At 44.1% G+C, this 12,979-nt stretch overlaps 3 protein-coding genes across 4 annotated transcripts; 2 read left to right on the forward strand and 1 right to left on the reverse strand.

The window, feature by feature from the left end:
• Positions 1-947: 947 nt before the first annotated feature.
• Positions 948-3,494, forward strand: LOC108141146 (THO complex subunit 4-A). 2 transcript variants are annotated; one of them, XM_041709285.1, is made up of 4 exons: positions 948-1,384; positions 1,837-2,038; positions 2,234-2,431; positions 2,527-2,600. In XM_041709285.1, the coding sequence occupies exons 1-4, from the start codon at positions 1,121-1,123 to the stop codon at positions 2,583-2,585; spliced, it is 723 nt and encodes a 240-aa protein (XP_041565219.1). In that variant the 5' UTR covers positions 948-1,120; the 3' UTR covers positions 2,586-2,600. The 2 variants fall into 2 exon arrangements, with proteins under 2 accessions (XP_041565219.1, XP_017119860.1); XM_017264371.2 differs by lacking the exon at positions 2,527-2,600 and adding an exon at positions 2,953-3,494 and having other exon boundaries at positions 949-1,384.
• Positions 3,495-3,581: 87 nt separating this feature from the next.
• LOC108141147 lies at positions 3,582-7,164 on the reverse strand. The gene is made up of 2 exons (XM_017264372.2): positions 7,039-7,164; positions 3,582-4,453 (listed from the first exon to the last, which is right to left on the reverse strand). Exon 2 carries the CDS (start codon positions 4,437-4,439, stop codon positions 4,089-4,091), a length of 351 nt encoding a protein of 116 aa, XP_017119861.1. The 5' UTR covers positions 4,440-4,453; positions 7,039-7,164; the 3' UTR covers positions 3,582-4,088.
• A 1,406-nt stretch (positions 7,165-8,570) lies between these two features.
• Positions 8,571-12,634, forward strand: LOC108141112 (protein ENL). Its single transcript, XM_017264328.2, has 3 exons — positions 8,571-8,707; positions 9,118-9,338; positions 9,404-12,634. The coding sequence occupies exons 2-3, from the start codon at positions 9,152-9,154 to the stop codon at positions 12,070-12,072; spliced, it is 2,856 nt and encodes a 951-aa protein (XP_017119817.1). The 5' UTR covers positions 8,571-8,707; positions 9,118-9,151; the 3' UTR covers positions 12,073-12,634.
• Positions 12,635-12,979: the final 345 nt, after the last annotated feature.

The following is a 12,979-nucleotide window of genomic DNA, read 5'->3' on the forward strand; positions in this document are numbered from 1 at the left end:
TGCCAAAGATCCAGCAGTAAAGCATTGTGGTACTGCGAGCAGAATTTGCAGCGTGCGCTCTAGGTTTCAGTCATTTTTATACAAAATAGATTTTATATTCAAAAGACATCAAAAATTGCGCCAACCTTGCTTATAGAAAACAGCTGTTGTAGTGGTGGCACGAGCAAAATATCGTTAAACATCGGTATTTTCCAGTATTTTTTCTAAAAACTTTCGGGGCGAATGGTTTTTAATCGCATTTAAAAATCGCATTTATTTTAAATGCGGCATTTAGCCTTATGGGATTCCCTGTGTAAATAAATGCGCATTTGGCTAAATGCGTTTTAATGCGGCAATGGAATCAGGCTATAAGAACAATCAAATTTTTTTAATTGTTGTTCTTTAAATACAATTATTAAATATTTTCAAATGTGTTATAGTTGAAATAGTAAATATTATTATTGTTTATAAGACATATGTACATACATATATACAAAATTCAAAGCTGTTTAGCAAACATAAATAAATATTTTGATCGCAATGCTTATAATATAATAAACCAAATTCCCGATGTGACACGTTAAAATCATATAAACACTTATGAAAAAACAGAATGCCAACACAATTTAAGGACATTGCAAGCCACAAGCTGATTTAAAAAGCGTTTTTTGCTTTTATTTGCAAACTTTTCAAAACAATGTATCAAACTGTTAAGACAATCTTAAAGCTAATCAGTATGCAAATTTTAAAATTGACTGATAAAAAATTTAAATGGTCATCATGTTTTTATTTGATTCTTGATTCTTCAATATAAGTTTTAGGCTGCACGGCCCTAACTTTAGATGATGGAATAACTGGGAACAGTTAAGGACCGTCCTGTAACAGATGGTGGAAAAAGGCTATAAATTCGCCTACGCTAATTAAAAATACCAAAATAGTCAGCGTTGTCCAACACTTTTTTCCCCAGATCCAAGATGGCGGCTGTGTAATTTTTCGTGCGTCGGTTTGCAGAGTTTGTGAAATTCCACGCGCTCCTTTAATACAATACAATTTTTAACGCGACTTTCGGTAGCTGACAAAGAGCAAACCTTTCCACCCATTTCATAAGATTTTCATAGCCGTCAGACACAAATTCAGCAGCATGGTGGACAAAATTGAAATGAGTCTCGACGACATCATCAAGTCGACTCGCTCGCAGAAAAAGCCGCAAAGCATTCGCGGAGGACCAGGAGGAGCCCGACGACCGGGCGGCCCGCAGCGTGGCGGTGGCGGTGCCCGACGTGGAGGCGCCAACGCCAGCGGATCGCCCAGGAAGCCGACACCAGCCAGTGGAGCCGGTGGCGTTCTTAAAGGCCGACGAGGTGGCGCTGTTGGCGGTGCCGTTCAGAAGGCCAAGTTCCCAAGGGTAATTCAATGCATTTCAATGGCCCAAACGGAGCAGCCGGAGCAGCATATCCCTGTGCTCACGAGGACAATAATGCCATGACCCAGTACCAGTACCCAGTACATGGCTAATAGCGAATGACGAAATCAAAATGGCCGCGGTGCGCCGCCTTCCAAAGGACGCAGCAGATCTGCACTCGCAATTCTTCGAGCCCCGGCCACTGATCAAGTTCCTCTAACCCCGTTTTTACAGAATATCAAGCAGAACAAATTTCCTCCCACGTTTCCCACGTGAACCTTACCCAGTTCAATAGCATTTTTAGAGTCTCCGCTCGATATGGCTGTCCTCTTGAGGCAAAGATAAGATGCAACTGCTACTCCCGCCAAATACATATAGTTGATACGCCTCGCATACCGCGAACCAACAAGAGAACATACCCATCTACCTTCTACCTAATACTACCCCACCTCTAGGGCGATGTGAACAGCGCTTGGAAGCACGATATGTACGACGGACCGAAGCGGGGAGCCGTCGGTGGCGGATCCGGACCCACCCGTCTCATTGTCGGCAACCTGGACTACGGAGTCTCCAACACTGACATCAAGGAGCTCTTCAACGACTTCGGGCCAATGAAGAAGGCGGCAGTGCACTACGACCGCTCCGGTCGCTCTTTGGGTAAGTTTGAGTACTCCTCTAGCTTTAGTACTATATTTAGTTGAACGTATTGCTAAATATAAAAGCTGTATTGCTAAACACCTTTGAAATTCAATTAGGGGTGCTGTAAAAATTTCTTTTAACCGAATTTTTATCTGCTTTCGACTAGAAGTTACGACTGAACTCCGATCTAATGTTTTTAATCATCCTTCGCAGGCACCGCTGACGTGATATTCGAACGCCGCGCCGACGCTATGAAGGCGATTAAACAGTACCATGGCGTGCCTTTGGACGGACGCCCCATGACCATTCAGTTGGCCGTCTCCGACGTGGCCGCCTTGACCCGTCCCGTAGCCGCCACCGATGTCAAGCGACGTGTGGGTGGTGGCGCATCAGCTCCATTCAAGCGTGGTGGTGCGTATCCAAATCTATCATCAGGGACCGTGAATAATGCCTATTTATGGTTTTTTTTTTTACCTCAAACATCATCCATTGAAAACGATTTCCAGATCATTTTTGGATCTATGCACTTCCACAAAGATTTTTAAACGCCTATTTATTTCGATGATTAATTTTTAAGGTTAACACTAGATTTTCGTTTACTGGTATTTATGGTTTCTGTTCACTATTACATATCTTTTAAATTTTCTGTCTAAAAAAAATACTTCCTGCTCAAGAGTGAGCCATCCACCATATTTACACGAAAATTAATGTTACATCTTTTTGTTGCAAACTTTTCTTAATTCATTTTGTTGTGTAAAATATGTTTACAGTTCAGTTTCACTTCTGAAAGATTTGTGCGATTGCTTGCAGAACGAAGAGCTCAGCTTTCAAACAATTGTTTCTGCAATGGAACCAAGAATGATTATGATTACGGTCCCTGAAGGCAATCCCTAGTTCCAATCCTTACACTTCCATTCCAAACTGTTTTTTAGGTGCCCAAGCTGGCGGTACTCCGCGTCGTGGCAGCTTTAAACGTCCGACCGGAGGCAAACCGGCCACTGGCGGCCAACGACGGGAGCGCAAGGCCCCACCCACTGCCGAGGAGCTGGACGCCGAACTGGACTCCTACATCAACGACATGAAGATCTAAATAGCCAATAGTCTGAATTAGTCTAACAGAGAAGTAAAAAAAAAAAAAACACAATCCCTAGTCTTAAGTCTACCATATGGACACTTTCCGCATGGTACATCAAATCAAACGCATCCGGAACGACAACGCCGCGCTAAAGTTTACTTTCAGAACTGCAGACATCAACATTTAAAAAACAATTTGCGCATGTATACATTTAATTGTTAATTGTAGCAATTTGGCGGCTGTTGGGATAAGTCGACTTATTGAAATATTTACATTTGATGCTGTATTTATTATTAATAGTAATACGCTTTAACAAAGTTCGACGATGACTTAATTCTGTAAACTGAAATAATTCTAAACTGAAGTGTAATAAATACTAGAATTAATTTCGTGACCAAATCGAGTTGTCCTTACTGACTCAATAGGTTAGGTTAGGAGGACTTTAAAAAGAATCTCCAAAAACTTTCGTAAATAAAAGACCGATAATTTATAATTAAATGTTTTATTTTGGAATAATACATAGATGGTTATAAAGAGATTTTGTTTTACACAAATTGTACAGACTATAAGAAGTTTCAATTGGACACTTTAAGTACAAATGCTGATTGGGCTTCGGTATTAGGTGGTAGATTAGCAAAGTCAATCTATTTAATCCTTTTTTTTTGTGGGGCGGAATCACGAGTTACTTAAATTTCAACAATTGCGTTAGACGTGTTAAACGTGTTACTTAGACGATAGAACAAATGTGGTAGGGATGAAAATGAATCAGAAGGAAGAACGATTTGGAGAGCTGTGTTGCCAAATATAATCGGGATTTCCTTTCACCGGCTGATCAACTGATCTATATAGATAATGCGCCTCTAATGTGTGTATATGTATGTTATAAGCGAGTTATATTTATAGGTTCATGTTTTTTTTTTAATGTCGGTCTGAGGATGTGATGGTGAGTCATTAAATGCTTGGCGGCCTCTTCTGCACCCAGGCGCACTTCCTCTACCAGAATCCGCCCGACGAGTATCCGCCAGGTGGGACTCGCCCACGAGCCTCTCCGTTCGTGGCCGCCGGCTTGTTCGCCGGTTCCTTGGGTTGACTGGGCGGGGCGGTCACCTCCTTTTGGGTGGTCACCTCATCGCGCAGTTTTTCCACCACCTTATTGGGATCGGTGGAGCCCATGCAGGCGTTGAGGTTCGAGGAGTTCTGTTGGTTGTACTTGGCACGAGGGGCGGGAACGGCCACGTCGGGCTCTGAGAAGATGTTGGTGTGTCCTCCGCCTGGGGGTTTCAGGACACGGCTAGAGGGACGGGCGCTGGTGGTCAAACCAATTTTCAACTCGGTGGATGTCATTTTGTCGCTGGTGGCTGCAATGCATAACAATAATAAAAAATGATTCAGATGCGGTTAGAAATACGAGTACTCTAGAATACAAATTTTCAGTCACGCCACTTGCGGATATATGTACATCTATATGACCGCCACAATGACGCCCGTCATCAGACATCGCCCCATTGGGGGGGTAACTCTTTGTAAAGTAGAGTGAAACCGAGACTATTTGTTCTGCCATTCTGCCCCTTCCTTATGCTTTCTCTACACATAGAAATTCATCGGCTCTCCTCTATACGGTTTTGCTGGTTGCGTTCTCTTTAACTTTTTAACTTTGCCGTTAACTGTAATTGCGCGTTTTGTGGCCATCGCACTTTCGTTGTTGTTTTTGGCGCTGTTCATATTTTCGTTTTGGTGTCAAGCCTTCGCACAGTGGGATAAAAATATGCAACTTAAAGTAAAAACCTTATAACTTTGCGTGTTACCCATTGATCCTAACTTCTTTATTTAAAGTCCGTAACACAAACAGTTTATTATCAGCAATAAATTAACTAAATACCTTTAATTTACCAGCCATTAATTGCTACTTTAAACAATTTAACCATTTGCCAAGTCTTAACTTGTTGCAAAAGTAGTTTTTTATTTAAAACTACAATTATTGTTTATTATAGAAGAAAATACTTTTCCTTTTTCCCGTATCATTTTCTTTCACAAAACACAATTTGTTAGCTTTTAATTTGCTCACTCTATAAATTATGAATATACCCATGTTTTTTTTGTCCGTACTCCTGTGTTTGATTGTAATTAATTTGCTTATATTTTGTTGTTATATTTATGCAGCGTTAGGAAAGCTACAAGGTTTTTGGACCTAGGTAAGACACAAAGTAAGTACGTAGGTAAGGTAAAATACACACAATTTGTCATGTACCTAGGTAAGGCAAAAGGTACAAATAATTTAAAAACATACCTACGCACATTTTTGGATTAATTTTTTTTTAAATAATCACTAAGATGTTCTTTCAAATTTGCTGTTCAATTATAATATTTTGTATTCGATCTTGTCGATGTTGAAAGAAACATAAATATACCTTGCGGTGGAATTAAATTATCTTCAAATTGCAGTGAACTTAAAAAATGCATTGTGCATGAACAGCTCCCCATAACCAACATGAGCATGAAAATCTCTTATGCACATGTTAAAAGGTTTATTTTTTGCAATGAATTACAATTTGTTAGCTTTCTCCTATTTACCAATATTCACTGTGGCTGTGCAGTTTTACCATCTATTTATGCTTCGCTCAGCTCAGTAAAAAGAGGTCGCCGTTCAGGCGATGACATCTGCCACAAGTGCTGTAAAGCATTTGTAATGATGCGTCATCCGCTGGGGGAGACATTTTCCGCCCAATCTCGCACCGCCGCCCCCTTGCCCCACCCAATCCCCCGGGGTGTAACGCTTTTGGGGTGGCTGTTGGCAACAACAACAAACACAGGCCACACACACTCGCAATTTTGTTGGGGCATGGGGAAAAACAAAGCAAAGTGAATGACCGCTGCGAGTCAAAGATCTTTAGATTAGACGGTCTGCAGCGATTCCGATTCCCATAGTTAAGTGCTTTCCACTTGGGCAAAGTAAAAAACTAGAGAACACAGCAAAAAAAAAAAACGCCACTGATAAATAATTAAAAGTTCTTCGAGGTGAGTTACTCGTGTTATTAATAGTTCTGGGAAAAATATTAATGCGTCTATATTTTACCTCTTGTAACACAATACCAAAAACCATATCGAAATGTTTTAAAATTATGGAATGGACTTTTTTCCGTATCATTATTTAATTGATGGTATGTAAAATCCTATCACGACACTTTTTCTTTCTGTGCCGAAAAGCAATAACAGCGACTGATTGCCGTGTTCCCTTCCACTGTACTTGTTGTTTTTGCTTCCCTAGGGCGATTGCCGGCTCGCACCAACACATTCGCAGGTACGTAAATCACATTAACTGGCCTGCCGTTTGTATTTGTGCTGAAATTATGAGTAATGAGCAATCTGGATATAACTTGAAATTGAGGCCCTCGGCCGACTTGTTGACTTAGTAAATATGGCCAAAACACATTCGACAAGCGGAAATCCAGTTTTGGCGGAGACCTACTTAAAATGTATCTTCGATTAGATCCAAAACGGCGCGATGCATACGGAAACTGGCAGAGCAGAAAAAACAGCTCTAAGAGCAGGCTGCTAAAATTCGGTTTAAACTGCTTCCAGCTAGTTTTTTTTAGGTGCATGCAATAATCGCCCGACTAAAGCGAAACACACAAAAACACAACCAACATGGCCGCCAAAAAGGAGAGGCGAAAAGAGATTCCGGCAGAGAATAGACCCAGAACAGGGAATCTTCCACAGAGGATGTGTTATTTATAATGCATATGGCAGCTGTGCTAAAAAAAAAATTTTAAAAGCAGCTGCACACGCACACACACAGACAGCGCTTGCGCTCGGTGAACAAAATTCCATGACACAAGTGAAAAGTGCTGGTCTCGGAAAATTATTGATTTATCTCGGGCCCGTGAGGTCTGTCAACTACAGGTCAACAGTTTACCCAGCTTTTTGGCACCCAAATCACTCTTACCTGTGAAAAACTCTGGAACACAGATTTACTCGTAGCTAATGAAGCTCTAAATTTACGAAAATTCGCTGAGGAAAACGACGCGCACTCGCCAACGAACGTTGATTTCAAATGCAGAGTGTGGCCGCGGCGCAGCTTGCAGAAACATACTTCTTAGTTGAAGAAAAAATACCGCAAATAGCCCATTATAAATACTGAATCGCAGGTGCATGACTTGCTTCAGAGCTCTGGTAGTTCAGCCGAGTCTCAAACCCATTTGACCGAAGATGGACCAAGTTCGTAAACACAACGCCGCATAAGCAAACGTGATTGATTTTTGCTTAACAAGTGTTCGAAACGTATATTGTTTCCTCTTTCACAGAATGTTTCGAGTAAGGCTATGATGATTGTGGTATTTCATCTTTTTACAGCGGAAAATAAAAACTGGACTAGTGCGTCCACAAAACTTATTTTGTCGTTGTGCTTCAAGAAGTCAAAATTTCGCGACCCCAAAAAAAAATAACAACAGTTTGGAGGAAGATTGTCGATGGAATGGAATGCAATGAAGAACACGGACTGAACGGACACAACAAAATAAGAGATTGTAAATGAAATCACATAGTTTTCTCAAGTTCATATAGGCAAAAGTTACCTTAAAAAATTTTTTGTGGCCAATCTAAAATGTTCCTTTAACTGGTCCAAGATGTAGGTTTTGACCGTCACTTCATAAAAAATGTTTTTTTTAAGTGGCGTCTTTTTCTGAAAAGGGGGGTTTTTAAGACGGTTTTGTCTACTGCCGCAAATGCAGCACAGTCCACTGCATTTGTAGCCACATCAATAAAAAAAATTCTACCTAAATAAACTGGGTATTCCCGAAACGCCTAAGTCTCTGAGTTGCTGAAAATTCAGCAGTAATTTTTAGTAATTCTTCTAACAGATATGATATTTAAAAATCGAAAATTAAAAAAAAATTCCCGCCAGCTTGTCACTATACACAGGGGTGAAAATTCACTACATTTAGCTTAAAAGTAATGGATTAAATTTGCTGTCTTTAGTCTCCAAAGTTGTAGCCGATGCTCACACTACTTCGTTATTTCGTTTCCCCTCTTTCCCATTTATGCTTCTGAACTTCAAAACTAACAACATTGTTTTATCTATAGTCTCCTTAAGTTCAAATATAACCAAGTAGTGGCCCAGTGGTTAGAAAGTTCACCCTGTAAAAACTAACGCCAGACCCTATTCCTACTTGGGTAGAAATATTAGTATTTTTTTGTAGGCCTTACTGCATTAAGACTCAGTATACGTTTTTTAAATTTTATATTGACTCGTTATCGGACCCGAAGGCGATTCGGATCGGGAATATTTTGTCTTAAGCATTTTATTAATGGCAGCGATTTTTCTGAGTTTCTTCAGAACGGATTTCGTCGATCTGAGTACTAGGCTAAAACCTAAAGTAGAAAATTTTAGGAATCCCCATAACATTTGTATATCCGAAACGCTCAGAGAAACATTGCAGTATATTTTGTCGAGCTGATTGACATTTTTTGTCAATTAAGCTTTGGTCACACCGCAACATTTTGGATTTTATTTTCTGTGTGTTTTTTTCCAGATATTCTGCCGATTCTTGCTCAAAGCTTTTGTGGTTTTTCCAAAAGTTGTGTGCATCTCCATGTGAATGCAGCCAATTGCAATAGTAAGTACGAAGTGCCGGAAGGGAGATGACGCCAAGAAAAAACATGAGCGCGGCGAAAGCTTGCTGTGCGAAGGGGCACAATGTGGCACACATTCGCACACAAACAATAACAGATTGCTTTGCATCAATCATAACAAAAAACGGTGGCCAATAAGGATTAAAGTAAGAGGTACTAGGTGTTTGGATGATCCTGAGCCCTGCTGGCAGTGTTCCATGGGTGGGCTGGATGACTGGAGGACGTCAACTTTTACATCACTCAAGCACCCGCAATCAAAGCAAGGAACTGCAAACCCTTCTTCAGCTTTGAAGAAATCAAACTCTTTTTTTTTTTTTTTGTAAAGCTAACAATGGCATTCGGCCAATGCCACCTATTGATTTTGGCGAGGTAATGGCAATGATTCCTGTTGCAGGAAGTTACTGGAACTTGATGCCCTACCCACCGGCATGGCGGTCAAGGTGCAATTCGAAATTGGCCACACGTCGAAGCTGCGCAGCAAGAAGACCCCGCATCCGCAGGGCTTCACCCACGATTGGGAGATCTACGTGCAGGGCGTGAACAAGGCGGACATCAGCGCCTTTGTGGAGAAGGTTGTCTTTCTGCTGCACGAATCCTTTCCCAAACCCAAGCGAGGTAAGTGCTGCAATCGTATACACACTGAAGGCACCTCTTTAACCGCTTTTTTTGCTCGATTGCAGTGGTTAAGGAACCGCCGTATGCCATTCAGGAGTCGGGCTACGCCGGCTTCCTGCTGCCCGTGGAGATCTTCTTTCGCAATCGGGACGAACCCAAGCGAATCGTATACCAGTACGACCTGGTACTGCAGACGACGGGACCGCCGCAGCACCACGTCGAGGTTAAGACGCACATCTTTGAGGCCCCATCGGAGGAGTTTCGAACGAAGATGATGCGCGGCGGCGGAGTGCCCGTGTTTGGGGCCAACATCGGCGGCAGCAGCCTTGCGCGGACGCTTTCGCCAAGCGTTGGCAGCGGTGAGACGCCGCCGAACAACGAGATGGCTCTGGTCAAAGCCAAAGGAGTGCCTGGTACGATCTCGCTAAACGTGGATCTGGGTGCCGGCAAAAAACACAAGTCGCGCAACGAGGATACCGGAAAGAGCAGCGCCTTTTCCGCCCTCTTTGGCGCGCCCATCACGAAGGGCAGCGCCGCGGCCAACAACCTGGCCTTGGTGCCCGCCTCCAAGCACTCGCCAGAGGCCAAGACCGTTGCGGTCAGCGGCAAGGGAGGATCACACGAGGGACGAGACAAGGCTAGCAAGGATCGGGACAAATCCAGCAGTGGCGACAAACCGCGGGACAAGGACAAGAAGGATCGCCACGGTCGCGACAAGGATCGCAAGTCGAGCAAGTCCGCCGACGGCAAGCACGAACGGGATAAGGAAAAGTCGAAGAAGGACAAAACTCGCGACAAGGAGCGTGAGCGTGAGCGCGAGCAGAGTTCAGGGAACACTCCATCCACCGGCGCTCTCACGGTGGCCAACTCCACGGCTCAAGTTGCAGCTGGAGCTTTGGCAAAGCATACGGCAAGTCCCAGACCCGGAAAGCAAAATGAGATGGGTGCGCCCAGTCCCAAGAAGACGGCAAATGAGGCGACCGCGGGCGCTGCTGCACCGGCATCTCGTTCCAAAGAGCGCGATGAGCACAGGTCGGGTAAGTCCGAGTCCAAGGACAAGGAGCGCAGCTCCAGCAAGAAGTCCAAGAAGGAGAAGAAGGATAAGGACAAGGAGCGCGAACGGGAACGGGAGCGGGATAAGCAACGCGATGAGAGTAAGGACAAGCGAATGCCAAAGGAGGAGCGATCAGCGCAGAGCGCCAGTCCGGCAGCCGGAAATCCCCAACCTGCCCAGCAAATGGCCGGTACGGGTAAGGCCACGCCCACTTCTGTGGGCAGCAATAGCAGCAGCAGCATGGTGTCAACTAGCGGCAAGCAAAAAGACGAATCCACGGGCAAACACGCCGAAAAGGGCACGGAGTCCAAGGTGGATAAGAGCACCAGCAATGGCAGTGCGGCAGACAACAAGAAATCCCACAAGCACAAGAAAAAGGACAAGATTAAGGATAAGGATAAGGATAAAGAGCGTAGCGATCGCGACAAAGACAAAGACAAAGAGAAGGAGCGTGACAAAGAGAAGCCCAAGGATCGGGAGAAAGACAAGCAGCCAGCGACCACAATCGAAAAGCCTTCAGCTGCCGAGCCATCGCCCAAAACCGAGGGAGCCAGTCCAGCCACCGAGGGTGGGACAGGGGACAAGATCGGAGCCAGTGCCAGTGCCAGTGCCAATGCCAGCAGCAACAAGAAGGAGAAGCACAAAAAGTCAAAGGAGAAGTCCTCCGGCAAGGAAGAGAAGCGTCAGCGGGATGCGGCCGACAAGCAACCGGAGTCCAAGCACACTGGAAAGCAGCAGCAGCATCAGGCACATCTACAGCCGGGCCAGAGCAAGGCGCCCAGCAATCTGGACCTTAGCGACGTAGACTCAGCCCAATCAGCCCCGGACTTGGCGGCCACCAACGCCTTGGCGGCAGCAGCAGCTGCCACCCTCCAGCACTCCGATAGCTCAAACAGCAGTTTTCCGGACCTGCCCGCCAGGGGCTCCAGCCTGCAGAAGGCGGCGAAAGGCAGTGGTGGTCCCGGCAAGGAGGCAAAGCCTTCGGGCAAGGAGCACAAAGGCAAGTTTAAGCAGAACGACAAAAACATTGACAAGACGGAAAAAGCGGACAAAACTGCTGCAGACGCCAAGCTGGAGAAGTCCGAGAAGGAGAAGCCGGACAAAGAGGAGAAGAAGCGCAATCGACGAAGCTCACAAAACAGCAACAGTGGCAGTGGCGGAGGCGGAGGCGGAGGAGCAACTGGTGGCTTCATAGAGCCCCCCGTTAAGTCATCCAAGAAGGAGCAGAACAAGGCGCCGCGAGAAAAGTCAAAGTCGCCCTCACTGCGTCCATCCAGAGATACCAACTCGATCGGCTCAGGCGGTGGGGCATCCAATGCGGGATCAGGTTTTCTGCCGCCGCCATCGTCTTCGCCCAGCAACAATCACGTTGGGTCGGTTACGGCAGCCAGTTTGAACAATAACAATATCAATACGAACAGCAACAGCGGTCACTCGCCCAATGAAATGACGACGACGGGACAGCTTCAACTGCCAACGGAATATTTGAGCGAACTGCAGGAGTTGCATCACAAGATCATGACGCTGCAGGACAACGAGGAGTTGCAGCAAGTCGTGGAGATGATCGCGGCCACCGGTTGCTATGAGATCACGCACAAGACGTTCGACTTTGACCTGTGCAAGCTGGACCGCGGCACCGTGCAGCGGCTACAGGAGTTCCTGGCCACCTCGGTGTCGTGACACTCCCTGACCTCCACAACCGGCACGGCTCTCTACAGCTAGATGTTGCACAAAACCCCTCATGCACATAACCAAATCATTAAGCTTAGTGTTAACGTTGTAAGCCACCAAATGGAAATGACTCGGCTCGCACACATACCCGATTCCCCCGCCCTAGATCCTAAGTTGTTGACCCGAAGGGCATACAAAAAAATCCGAAAGATTTCGCTTATGAATATATATTGTATTGAAATCGTCCTTTAGTTTTTGAGACTCATATGATTTAAGGCCTATTTTTTATGTTTTTGGTATCCTATTCGATTCTAACTTAATGATTTTAACATTCTATGCTATTTTTTTCTAGACGCTACGCTACACTACACTAGTTTACACGAAGATCGTACCTCTTTAGAACCTTATTTTGAAGACTATTTTAAGATTTTCGAACTTAAATGACTTCAAATTAATAGCTCAAAAACGGTTACTTGAAATAAAAGTTTTTAAGGTACTTGCCAAAAAGGTATTTGTAAACTAGTGGTTAAAACTTGCGAATAAATTATTACTTTTGTACGATGTTTACGTACTTAATTTTGGTTTCTTTTTAGTTCCATCCAAACTTAATCAATATATCATAGTCTCAAGTATTATAGTTAACCGCCTAAAATAAGAGGGATATGTAACCAAATTATGTGCAGTGTATTTAGGACTATGGTAACGCTAAAACAGTAACTGAATATTAAGCTCAACTTAAGAAAGGGATTAATGCATCCTCAAATAACCACTCTGAATTACAGCAGTGAAGAAAAGAGTGAAATGCTCGCATCAGCCTTGAAAAATATATAGAAATGTATGGATAAACCAAAGGAAGTGCGTCCGTTTGTCAAGTTGATTGGCATGTGTACATATTACGCAATTACGAATTTACGCA

The sequence above is a fragment of the Drosophila elegans genome, unplaced genomic scaffold (genome assembly GCF_018152505.1).
Source record: "Drosophila elegans isolate 14027-0461.03 unplaced genomic scaffold, ASM1815250v1 contig_476, whole genome shotgun sequence".
Lineage (NCBI taxonomy): Eukaryota > Metazoa > Arthropoda > Insecta > Diptera > Drosophilidae > Drosophila > Drosophila elegans.